The sequence below is a fragment of the Cupressus sempervirens genome, chromosome 10, assembly GCF_028749045.1.
Source record: "Cupressus sempervirens isolate cs-2001-9-10 chromosome 10, ASM2874904v1, whole genome shotgun sequence".
In the NCBI taxonomy this organism is placed as follows: domain Eukaryota; kingdom Viridiplantae; phylum Streptophyta; class Pinopsida; order Cupressales; family Cupressaceae; genus Cupressus; species Cupressus sempervirens.
In genome coordinates, this window is record NC_143127.1 from 441,949,517 (window position 1) to 441,963,033 (window position 13,517).

Genomic DNA, 13,517 nt, shown 5'->3' on the forward strand with positions numbered 1-13,517 from the left:
ATTCTAAGGCGATTAAGATATTCACCACAAAATATTATCAAGATTTAAATTTAAAAATATTTAATAAAATTGAAATTGTTATTTATTTTAATATTAAAGAGGAGGAGGAAAAGAAGAAAGAGTTAAAAAGGAAAATCATAGAAGACAGAGGAAAAAGAAAAGAAGGGAAATTTGGAGAAGGAGGTGAAGATAAAGAAGAAATAGAACAAAAAGAAATGAGAAGACATTGAATGATAAGGAGGTAGCAACAAATGAGAAGATCATAAAGGAGGACAAGGGGATGAAGAATAAGAAAAGAAAAATGAAGGAGAAGGAGGAGGAGGAGTAGGAGAAGAAGACTAAGGGAAAAGAGAAAGGGGAGAAGAAGAATGAACACAATAAAAGAGGAGGAGAAAGAGAGAGATTTAAGGTAGAACAAAGAATAAGACACAATTTATATATTAATTATTTAATTATACATAAACATTTTTATTTATTATTTTTGTTTAACAATAAAATTCATTGTATATATTTTAGAATGAAAACACAATTATATATTTTAAACTAAATTTGTTTTAAATATATTTCATACATTTAAGAAACATTCCTATTTAAATTTTTTGTTTAACAATAAAATTCATTGTATATATTTTAGAATGGAAACATAGAAAGAAAAAAAAAAAAAAACAAGAAGTAAAAGGAGAAGGAGGACGAGGACGAGGAGAGATAAAACAAGAAGCAAAAAAAGGAGCAAGGAGAAGGAGGAAGAGGAGAGGCAGGGGAAATAAATGAAGGAGAAGAAGAAAGAGGTGGAGAACACAACAAAGAAAGAGAATATAGGGAAGGAGAAAGCGATGAAGGAGAGGAAGGAGAAGAAAGAGCATAATGAGAAGAATAGAAAGAGGAGGAGGAGAAAGATGGAGAATTAATGAGAGGATGAAGAAGACAACACAAAAATAAGAAGCCAAAAGGAAAGAGCAAGGATGAGAAGTAGAAAGAGAATAATGAGAAGTTGAAGGAGAAGGAGAAAAACAAAGAAGGGGAATAAGGAAGGGGAGGAGGACTTTTTAAAGAGTATACAGTATGTGTCGCCCAAGGAGGAGGAAAAGAAGGAGAAGACCATATCAAGTAGAAGGAGGAGGAGGAAGAGGGAGGAAAGGAGAATATGAAGAATAAGACAAAAACAAGAAGCAAAGCAAGGAGGAGGAGGAGGAGGAGGAGGAAGTGAATAAAGGAAATAACAAGGTGAAAGAAAAAGAAGCTTATCAAGGAGGCGAAGGTGGGAGGAGCAAAAATGAGGAGAATAATAAGAAAGAGAGAAAAAAGAAGAAAATGCAATAAAAGACATAATGTAATAAGCAAAAATAAAAAATAATAGAATGTTAGTTCTACATCTCTATTAGCATAACTATTGCACTTCCTTCTTTAGGTGGAAATGCTAGTATGTAATATTTCCAAATCCCATTATTAACATCAATCACTATAAATAACAGCCGTTGTTCGTCATTGAAGAAGATCTGCAGAAGAAGATGAGCCTCGCTGAAAAATGCACTGCCAATAGACTGTGTTTAGAGCAGCTTTTATGCAATAACAAAGAAAATTTAGGATAATTGACCATTAGAAGTAGAATCTATTGAGTTCAGATAACCCACTCCTTAGAATCAAACTGCCAATAACAATTTTATAGACCAGCTTCGTGAAAGAAAAAATTAATAAAAAATTGTTATTATACGTTCATTATCCCTTATCTTGCTTGTTTTCTTTCATCGACGAAGACAGAATAAATGACAGCAAAGCATATACCTAATACATTTGAGGGCGTCAACAGGCTGTGCCGTCCACAAGATTCGATCGAGCAACCCATTAAAGTAGCCGTTGCGCCGTCTTCTAGATTAGTCACTGTAAATGAGGCTACAAATATATCCAGTCAACAAACGGCATTGCAATCTTTGCTGCCAAACCCTCCCAATTTGTCTAGAAGCTATCACACTCACCGCATCTAGATGATATTGTAATCGCTGATTATTGAACTCAAGTTTCTCTTTAAACACAAATATTAAATTATGGATTTCTTTTATTTGAATTTTGAATGGTAACAATGGTTTATTATAAAAGAGCAAACTTTTGGAAAATCGCTTCTAGAGAACTTTTGGATTTACTTAATTATATAAGACTATATATATTGATGTTCTTTACTTATTATATATTTTTGGTAGTATAGTACTATTTTGAATCAAATGATGAAATGAGGAGGGAAAACTTTCTTAAATAAACTTTTCAAAAATGGAATGGAGGGCTAAGATATGAAGATGGACGAAGGGTTAAGGTTGATTGCATGATAACGTTATTAGTCTTTGGACAATTGCTTCTAGAGAAGATGAAGCAAGAAAAGAGAAGGGAGTAAGTGTTGTATATGGAAGAGGAGAGAGGATAGAGGACATGTGCCGATTCTTGCATAAATGGAATGTTAGAGGGTCGATTCTCATATATAGAGAAGATTAGAGGGTGAAGATTTAATTTTGTTTTAAATTAGATGGCGAGGATAAAATGTGGAAAAACAATTTCTATTAGTAATGAATCAAAAATTATAGAAAATATTAAAAGAGTATTAGATAGGCTAATGTATAAAAGACGAATATTAATTTATTGATTAATTGAATAAATTAAGAATTTTGTCTTCTAGTAGAATATTAAGCTAGAAGACAAATTTAGTTGGAGTACTCAATTAGTTAAGAAAATAGTAAATGTATTATTAAGAGTAAGAGGGAACAAAAGTAGAAGTTAATTGATTAAATTTATTTAAATGAGAAGAATAAAAGAAAAATAATCAATATTTATTTGATAGATGAAGCATGGTTGGTTGTGGGTATGAGTTTTAGGGGTGTCTACAAATGAGATACTATTTGAGTAGAGTGATTAGGAAATTTATAGTTGGTTAAAATGATGTGATTTACTAAACATTATGTTCAAATTTTTATTGTAGCGTCATTTTTGTTTTGCCTAAATTATCCTTGAACTTGTTAGAAGGTTTATGTAATTTTTAAAATTGAATTTATAATTTAGAATTATTTTTGTCTATTTTTTATAATTTATAGATTATATTTGAAGTCAATTTCTGATTATGAAAATGAACTTGGAATGTAAGAGAAAAATTAAAGATACTAACTTATAGATTTATGAGAAAAGGGTTATGCCTATATGACAATGTATAAGGTTTTGTAGTAGTATGCATGTTAGAACTCAAAGGACAACCAAGCTAAAGTGAAGCCAAATAGATATAAAATAGTGTAAGATATATAATTTTCATGATTACATTCTTTGTTCACTTTGAATTGTATGTGAGTTACTATAAATATGCATTAAACTATCTTAGATTGTCATCTTGTTTGACCTTTTGTTGGTATTGCAACTACTAGTTGCATAGTCTGCAACAAGTGGAGCTTAGACTTATAGATATTTAGTTGAAAGATAAAGCATTGTTTGAATATGCACAGGACAAGTACAATTTGTGAGATTTTATTTTCAAATGCTAAAGAGAAAGGATAAACTATCTAAATAAACATTTTTCACCTATGCATCATTGAGATTTCTATCACATCTGAGGATGTTTGGATAATTCTTCAATTAATTTTACAAAATAGACAAGTTATGGATGCATATCATACAGAGGCTCTACCAAATTGAGAAGGTAGTTACACCATGATTGCATAGGCCAAGTTAGACATATGTAGTATAGATTACCCTTGCTAGATAATGCATTAGGAATTAATAATGAAGGACACAAGATATTATGATTGGTTCTTTCCCTTTTTACCTAACATCAGAGGGTAAGGTATTCTTGCAGTTGGAATTTGATTAGTTTAGTGTACATCATATGGAAGACACTAAATAATGTGTTCTAAACTAGATGCATGATTTCTCATGTGTACTTAATGATTTGAAAAGATATTTAATTAAACTTTAATGGATCTAATTGTGAGATTAAATATTACTGTAATATTAGATATATGATCATTTGTAATTTACATTACTATAAGTTCATTAGCTGATATTATTGATGCATGCCCCAATCCAATTGTTAGGATATTGATCATTTAGATAAGTAGATGGAGAAAGTAAGAAAAAATTGACCTACAAGTAGATATTTAATATAAATCATTAATTGAATGAATAACATGGAGAATGTGGAGGGGATTAGCCATGGTCCTCGAGGATAAATATTAGTTGAGGAGAATTTTAATATGACAATTTTGAGATATAGCTAAATTATTTCACAACATGAAGGAACTATTTGATAGCTTGCTAGTAAAAAAAAATGGACTCGTTTTCCTCCCATTCATAATAAATATTAAAAAATAATTTAAAGGCTTTGAGAGGTAGACAAATCTAGGCAATCTTATGCTAGTAAAATAAATACAAATTTTAGAACTATTCTTAATTACGGTGTAATAAAACTATGTTGGATGTCATATATTATGCATGAACTTGGATGAATACACAAATATATGAAACCAACAAAATGACCCACAATGGGCATTTAGCAACCACCAAATTTTATGCTTACCAAATGGATCTAAATGACCAAACCTCAAGCTTAGTCAAGTGTTAAATGGAAATGTAGAAAATGATTTTTTTTATTAAAAATATTATTGAAAAATTTTGGTGCTCTCTAAATAGAATTGGCACCAAATTATCTATATTAGACCAACTCTCCCTCCCTCTACCATAGTTTGATTAAATAGTTCAAACAAGTAGAAATGTTGCTCCCCAATTTTGAATGCAAGTCAAACTTGATATCTCAACAAAAAATAAAATACATAAAATATGATATTTAAGTATAAATCTTTTACTTTAAGTTATATTTCATTGGTAGGATATTGGAGAGTGGTCTCAAATCTATAGGAGTTATTTTTGAATGTGGTACTAGCATGATGCAATATGACAAGAAATCAAGTACAAATGAACTCTCTTTTAAGAAGTGGAATTCACCACTCCAAAGTTCTAGCAAGTTGATTGTTAGTCATATAGATAGTTCAATTGGAATGATGTGAATGATCACAAGGTGGTATTTAGTGGTAAATAAGAGGAATCACAAGAGTGTACAAATGAGAATGAGTGCTTCACATATTTTTGGAAAAATCTATTGTTCTATTTTTTTTCTTAAAAATCAGCTATCTCATGTAGAAGATGGTTGAGTATTTTTTTTGTGTAGAAGGAATTTAACGAGTTTCCAAGAGTCTCCTAGATTCCTAGATTCCTCTAAAGTCTCCAAAGTAGGAGACCTAAAAACAACTCTTTTTACAATAGAATAAATGAAAAATGTTCCATGTGGTAGTGGCATAATGTACGAATGCTCCCTAGAATCTTTCTATTGTGAAGCGATCTCCACATAAAAAATGATAAAAATTCTAATAAAGACATACCCATAAAAGATTAATTTTGGTGCGAGAAAAAAACTGAACTAACTCCTAAATAGCTTGCAATAACTTAAAATTGTAAGATGAAATTTACTTTGAATAAAACTAAACAATGACGCGTTGGAGCAAATTAAACCATTGCTTAGGCTTTGGGGTCTTTAGATTTGGTAGCTAATGTCTCCTGGGTCGCCGGGTCGTCGGTTGAGGGACGGTATTGGAATCCGTCAAAATTTTAGCTTCAGCTTATCCCGTGCTCTAAGAAAATGTTTTAATAAAAAAATTAGATTCCACACTTCACGATGACAAGCATGGCCTTGACCCCAAGTCAACAGCCAACAATTTGAGCAGCCAACATTTTGGACTTGTGTAGTTTCGAACCTCCGCCCTACGCCTACGCCTACTTTCGCCGCCATTAATACTGGTTGATGTTCAGGCTGCCAGAAAAAGCAATGATGACCAATCCAATTAAGTGGAAGTTCACAATCCTTAGAGGACCTTCGAATTGGAGTAACTGACGGCATAAAACATTGATCTAACGAAGAACAAAAATGAATCACGGGATTTCGGCAGTCAAAAAGCGGCCTTGCAATCTTAGCGGGTAAAACCTTCCAACTTAGGCTCACTTGTTCTAGATGATCATGACATCCCCACGTGTAATCCGCAAGAATTCGGGGGAAGTTTCTCTATAAGCAGTAATGCCGCTCTCACTCAGATTTCCATGTCCAGCTCCACCCTGAATTGTGAAATTTAGCCCAAATGGCAGAGCATAGTAAGAGATATATCTGCAGTCTCTTTGGAATCTCACTTTTGATTCTCCATTTGTCCCAATGTTTAGCAATCTCTCAGGACGGAAGAATCCTCTTGGAAATAAAGCGAAAAGATTGGATTGACAGCCATGGTGCACTCTCCGACTGGAACGAGTCCCACAGCACTCCATGCTCATGGACTGGAGTTTCATGTGACTCTGCCTTGGCCGTCACTCAAATCAATCTCACCCATACTCTCATATCCGGAAATCTGAGTTCCGCCATATGCGATCTTGCCAATTTGACCTCCCTCATAATCCAAGGTAACAGTTTTGAAGGCCCATTTCCGAGTACTCTGCTCCAGTGTAAGATCTTGCAGAGGCTGGACTTGTCGTATAACTTTTTCCATGGAAGTTTGCCCGATTCAATCCATGAGCTGAGCCAGTTGAGAGTGTTGAACCTCGCCGGCAACGCGTTCTCTGGAGGCATTCCTCCTGCTTTCGGATTGCTCCCAAAGATCGAAGCCCTTTTACTCCATGAGAACATCCTGACGGCCAAAATCCCCTCTTTTATCGCCAATTTAACGACTCTGACGAACTTCAGCATTGGAGACAATCCCCTGCAGCCCGGCGAGATTCCAATTGAGCTCGGCAATCTGAGGCGGCTGCAGCTGTTGTGGCTCTACAATTGCTCCATCGTCGGAGAAATCCCTGATTTCTTCACCAATTTGACGGAGTTGGCGTACCTGGACATGTCCAAGAACCAGCTCTCCGGTGAAATTCCGAGCAGTATAACGGCTCTGTCGAAGATGAAGGAGTTGCTCATATGGCGGAACAATCTTTCGGGAAAAATTCCGGCGAAGATTGGCGAGCTGAGCAGCTTATCCGTTCTGGATCTTTCCGAGAATCAGCTGAGCGGGGAGATCCCAGACGGGATTGCAAATCTCACATATCTGGATACTCTGCATCTGATGCAAAATCGGCTTTCGGGCCCAATTCCTGCGGGCCTCGATAAGCTTCGATTTCTTACAAGATTGATTCTTTTCAACAACAGTCTCACCGGATTGCTGCCCCAAAATTTGGGCATGCATTCTGATATTTTTCTGATTGACATTGTTGGCAATTCCTTTAAAGGCCCTCTGCCGGAAAATCTCTGTAGCCGTGGGACTCTTTATGGGATTGCCATTTTCTCCAACAAATTCAATGGAAGCTTGCCTTCGTCTCTCAACAACTGCAAGTCTCTTCAGTACGCTCTGCTTAACGACAATCGCCTGAGCGGACAAGTTCCAGATGGTATTTGGGGATCTCCAGATATGATCGAATTGCAGCTTCAGAACAATGAATTCCATGGCGAAATTCCTGCTGTAATTGGCCAAGCGAAGAATCTGACCAAGCTAGAAATCGGCGGAAACAAATTCAGCGGGCGGATTCCATCCGAAATTGGGGAGCTGAAGAATCTACAATTGTTCACCGCCGCAAACAACAATTTCTCGGGACAAATTTCCCCTGAGCTTATGGGTTTGCCCGATCTGGAAAGCCTCGATCTTGAGCACAACAATCTCTCTGGAGAGATTCCCGGGAAGATCGAATCGGCGCAAAATTTAAGGCTGCTCAATCTGGCCAACAATGAATTGAGCGGCGCAATTCCAGAAACACTTGGATCCCTTCCCAACCTGACTTCCATTGATCTGTCGAACAATGATCTTCAGGGCAGAATCCCCATTGAATTGGGGCGTCTGAAGCTTAAGGAGTTCAACGTATCGGGGAACAACTTGTATGGTAAGGTTCCTGATGCTCTGAATACTTTGGCCTTCAATATGAGTTTTGGCGGCAATCAGAAATTATGCGGCGCAGGGCCTCTGGAGCTCCCTGCTTGTTCTTCCAACAGAAAACACTCCCCGAGTGTGGCTGCTTTGGTCGTGGTGATTGTCTTGTGTATTGCGGCTGTGGTGGTATGCTTGATCAGTGTGGCTTGTATGTATAACAAGCGCCGCTCCTTGATCCGCATGGACAAAAGCCCCGATCAAGGTAGTCAGTTTATAACTCAGAAACAACCTCAGGGAGTTTAAAGCTATCATATTTTTCAAAATCTATAATCTCTATGAATGTTCTGTATCAATGTTTTAGATCATATAATACGAGTTAGTTAGCTTCTTATATCTTGAGAGAATTGAATCTAAAAACTTTTACCAAGAGTTGTGTCCATATAATTTTTTCAGTCTCCAATTCTAGTTTAAATTGTGTATGATCTTTTTCACTGTCAACTAAACTATAGAATCTGAGCACACAGGTTGACGAAAAATCGTAAAACTGCTTAAACCAAAAACTGGATAAATTAAGATATCGTATGTTTTGCCGTGCCATGCAAAATCTGTTTATTTAAAATATCAAACAATAAGCCACACTAATCTCTCTTTGAGAAAAGGTTAAACTTCTTATAACCGTTTTATCATTCCATGGTTTCTAAACCAGTAAGCCTATTATTTAGTAAGGTTGGTTAAAATGCAATGAAATCTGAGAGATACAACATAGCTCAGTGTCCATCTAATATCGGAGCGTGTTAAATACGAGTTCCTTTCATGGACCAACTTCTGTGTGATTTGGTGTTTGTTCAGCCAAGTCCCTCGTTGAAATATATGGTGTTTTCTTTGCTCGGGTAGTCAAAGAAAAAGCGAAAGAACACACTCAGACGTACGTACAATGAGGTTTGGTTTGTTTAACTCTGACATTCTTGAGGTTTGGTTTATTTAGTTTGACTCTTGACATTCTTACTACTAGGGACAAATACGTCTAAATTGATAAATAAGCTGGCAATAACACAATTTTATTTAATGGAAATTAAATTTTGAAATTAACTATTCTAATATGGAAGAATAGATTTTTAATTGAATGTTGATTATAAATATTTTGTTTATACAAGCACTAATATTAGAATAGTATATTTTTCTTATAAGTGAATGTTTTATAAATAATTCATGGAAAATTAGGAGTTGCTCCTTACAAATCTACTTTTACTTAGAAATCATATACGTAAGGGTTCGGTTGGCCACGGAAATAGGAATTGAGAAAAGGCATATGCTATTTTGGATTTTTTTATTCTTGTATTTGTTATACTTGCATTTGTTATTCTAAATCTATTTGGTTCGACAAAGCTAATTCTAGAATGGATTCATCGCTAGTATTAAAAACAATCCTCAAGAGTTCTGAGGGGATTATACATAGGTTGTGGAGTAGGAATCACCTACAAGAATGGTGCCTATAACTAATCCTTCTGCTCCATTCACTTGTGGCTCCAAACTCTAGAGTTGCGGGAGTGGGGACACTTGTCAAAGCTTAGTCAGATTGGGTTAGCTCAATGCTAATGAACCCTACGAGATGTCTGGTTCTTACTCGACTATTGTTGGCATTGCAAAGGTGCACTCATTGTATTTGGGGAGGATTGTATACACTTCTTCAACATCTCGTGCTTAGTTGTCAAGTGCTCAGGTGATCAGGGGTTGCTCACGAGAATGTCAATGTGGGACTATGATGACTATCCTCATAGAATAGCTTGGTCTTCTTTATGAGTCTCGTGTGACAATTGGGTGGGAAAAGCCGAGGTGCTCGTGCTCTTTCCAAGTTAGGCATATTGTGGTTCTCTAATGCTCATGTTTAGAGGAGGTCACTCTAGCAGATTGTGTGTGAAGAAGGGTCAGGGGGTTGTCTCAAAGTGTACCACAGTATTGTGGGATTTATTAGCTTAGCAGATCTTTGGCTCTCACTAGCTTTGTTCATGTGTGGACTTCAAAATTTCATGAAATATGAAAAATTCAAAATTGGAATAGGCACTGCTATTCCAATTCCACCTATTTAGGTGGAATAGAAAATGCTCATTTTGGGGCCAAAATTGGAATACATATTCCTATTCTCAATTTCGATCTAGCACACCCAAATAAAGGATTTGAGGTTTTAAGAATTTACAGATGCCTATCCCAATCTAATTCTCATTACCAAATTGTCCATAATAGAAGTCAATTATGGAAAACAAAGATGCACATCATAGAAGTCCACTTTGGATATCCTTATGAGAAATTGAGATTAAGTGTAAATAATGAGAACGTATTGTTTTAACCAATCAGGCTCAACCTCTTGAACAAAAATAAAAAGATGATTTAGATATCCATCCATTATCTTAGATGTTATAAAAGACACTAACTTTTTGGTCAAATTGTTGGATTTAGGTTTCTTGCATATCTAGAGATATTTTTTTATTTGTAGGTCTAATTTCATTGAATATTGACTTATGTTCCCTATTCATTGATCCCTTTGCTTCTTCTTTGTTATCAAGAATTGTTTGCACTTAAAAGTACCTTGAGAAGTGCACCTACACATTAGAACCAAGTTCTCATACTTCAACGTTATAATTATTTGGTTGTACTATAGATTAGTAGACAACATACAAGAGTGCCAATTGTACACGGTGTGAATGCGTATTCATGAAACTTTAATGTAGAATGCAGATAGACTGACAACGAGCTAGACTAAACACAAGATATCATTGTTAAAATGTAATCTCTACGAGCATCTCATGTTTCCCTAACTACAGTTGCTAAGATAGCTCTCAAACTAGCATCTCAGTGATAGTTCTAAAATGGGAGTATGCTAATAATGCAAATCTACAAGGATGGATGCAAGATCTAGGACTAAAAATATAGATTATATGCTATGAAAATGGACATGCTACAAGCTAACATGTAATAAATGATGCTAAATAACATAAAAACAATGCTAAAATGCTATGAAATTGCTAGAATGATAATGCTAAAATGATGAATCAATATGTGCCTATAATGCAGATGTCTAAAACTTGACTCCTTTGCCTCTTGGATTTCCCTCCTATTTATAGGATTTCGAAAGGAGTTGGGGTAAGAATCAGGATTTTCACCTTTGATTGATGGGTGAAACTGAAACTGAAAATATCTCATAAGAGACTAGGAGGAAGAGTCCAACAAACTTGGTTTTGAGGATAATTGAGGATATTTCTAATTCTTTTGAAATGAAAAAGGGAGATTTTCAATTTTGTGAGGATAAATGATTTTATTGTTTTAATAAATGTCTTATTTATTCTCAACATTTTGTCTTTTTCCTCCTTTTTTTGAATTTTATTTTATGAATTTGAATTTTTTTCTTCTCTTTTAAAGTCGATTTAGGTCTTGTTGATTTGATAGATAATTAATGACCTGATGTGATTTTTGATTTGAAAGTCTATTGTGTTTCTTCTAATTTTCTCTTTAATTTGCATTGATTGATTGGAATTGCATGATTTAGGTCTTTGCCAATTTTTGGGTGTCCACACCAATATCTTATATGGTGATTATAAAGTAATCATGTATCTTTTAATCAACTAGTTAAGTGTTCTAATAAAATATTGTTTGAATGCTCTCAAAAGTTAAAGGATTATAAGATATTCATAAATGTCTACATCACTATTTTTAAATACTAGTACATAACAATAATAATGTTTTACATGTATAACATTATGTCATGGTTTTAGAGAAAAAATAAGTAATAGTTGACAAAAATATGACTCAAATTTTGGAATATTGAGGGCTATTTCAATATGTAAGAGATCTATCATTTCTGTATTATGAAGTGTATGTTTGTGTGTGTGTGTGTATATATGTGTGTGTGTGTGTGTGTGCGTGTGCGTGTGTCTATATATATATATATATATATATATATATATATATATATATATATATATATATATATATATATATATATATATATATATATATATATATATATATATATATATATATATATATATATATAAAGTGTTGTAAGGGATTATTCTTTTGGTATATATTAGCTTTGAACTTTCATATGCACTATTTTAGTTCCATTTTTGTACATTTCTAGACAATTTGGTTGAGTGAATCAAAAAAATTTTATGCTTGAAACAAAATTCAAAAAAGCTACATTTCATAAACTTCTCTAAGCATTTTACGCAAAGCTTGAGATTAAATATTTTTCAAGGAAAAAATACTTGTTTATATGTACAAATCTGTTAAATTTAGTTTGATTGGTAGTTATAATTACTAATTTGCATACCCTCTAGAACCGTTTTAATTATTCTTGGCACTTCTTTAATAGCCACGAAAAACTAAATGATGCGTATATTTTACTGTCTCTTTGGTTTTGAGATATGTTATGGATCCATTAGATGTAATGCCTTGCTAGGGAACCCAAGAGAAATTAACCTAAATATGCTACTAAGTTTACTAAATAAGTTTTGTTTTCCTTAAAAGTGTATGCAACATCAAGATAACTATGTGAAAGCAATATAATATTTCACATCACATTCACATATTATAAAACACATAGTGTTTCAATTTCTCAAGGGTTCCTTAATGTTGAATCACATTTATGAAAGTTTTATTAATTATATTTAATCTTGAATACAATATCCAAATTCATAATGAAATGTTTGATACATGATGCCATAAAAGAGTACACAAAGTACATACAATACCATAAAATACATCCAAACACATGACATCCATTGCACATGTCACATGGTATGTAATGATAAACCAAATACAATGCATTATAATACATCCTCCCATAAGGACCTCAAGATATCAATACATAATACATGAATACATAAATACATCAACTGAATGTAGAGAATGTCTCAAAGAGATATGAATAAGAATGGTACAATTACATACCAACATAACAATTGGACATCCAACATTGGTGCAAATCTATGAGGACCCAATGGTAAACAAGCCACTACCTCCTAACCTCATGGTAACCTAATCTTGCTCACTCCCACCGTGCCAGGGAGATAATTCATTCTACACATGGATAATTAAACACAATCAACAACACAAATCCTAGGCAAGCGATCTTGAAACATCTCTATCTCAAGGGGTGTCAATTAAAAAAGGCACTATATAGTCTGAAACAAGCCCCACAAACTTGGTACTCAAAAATTGATAAGTACTTTCTTCAAAGGGGAATCTAGAAATTTGATGTCGATTCAAATCTACACATTAATAATTTTGTCAAAAATGTACTATTTATTATATTAATTTTGGAATGATCAATCACTAATACAAGAGGTAAGAGAATATATGAAGATCCATTTTGAGAGATTAGATCTTTAATTACTTCATTACTTTATTAGACTTGAAGTGTGGCAACACGCGCGCACACACACACACACACAATTCAACATGTAAGACTATGGAGCTTCATCGACACCAACAGAGACATGTACTAAGTTGAATAAAGACCCAAATGGTAAATCAATTAATGAAACATTGTATAGGAGTTTGATATAAATATATATTTACACATCTTATGCAGTTGCAATATTATCTCAATTC

The 13,517-nt window shown here is 34.0% G+C and overlaps 1 protein-coding gene across 1 annotated transcript; it reads left to right on the plus strand.

Annotated features, from left to right (window-relative positions):
- The first annotated feature begins 5,785 nt into the window (after window positions 1–5,785).
- Window positions 5,786–8,334, plus strand: LOC149534616 (uncharacterized). Its single transcript, XM_089806523.1, has one exon. It carries the CDS (start codon window positions 6,153–6,155, stop codon window positions 8,208–8,210), a length of 2,058 nt encoding a protein of 685 aa, XP_089662649.1. The 5' UTR covers window positions 5,786–6,152; the 3' UTR covers window positions 8,211–8,334.
- Window positions 8,335–13,517: the final 5,183 nt, after the last annotated feature.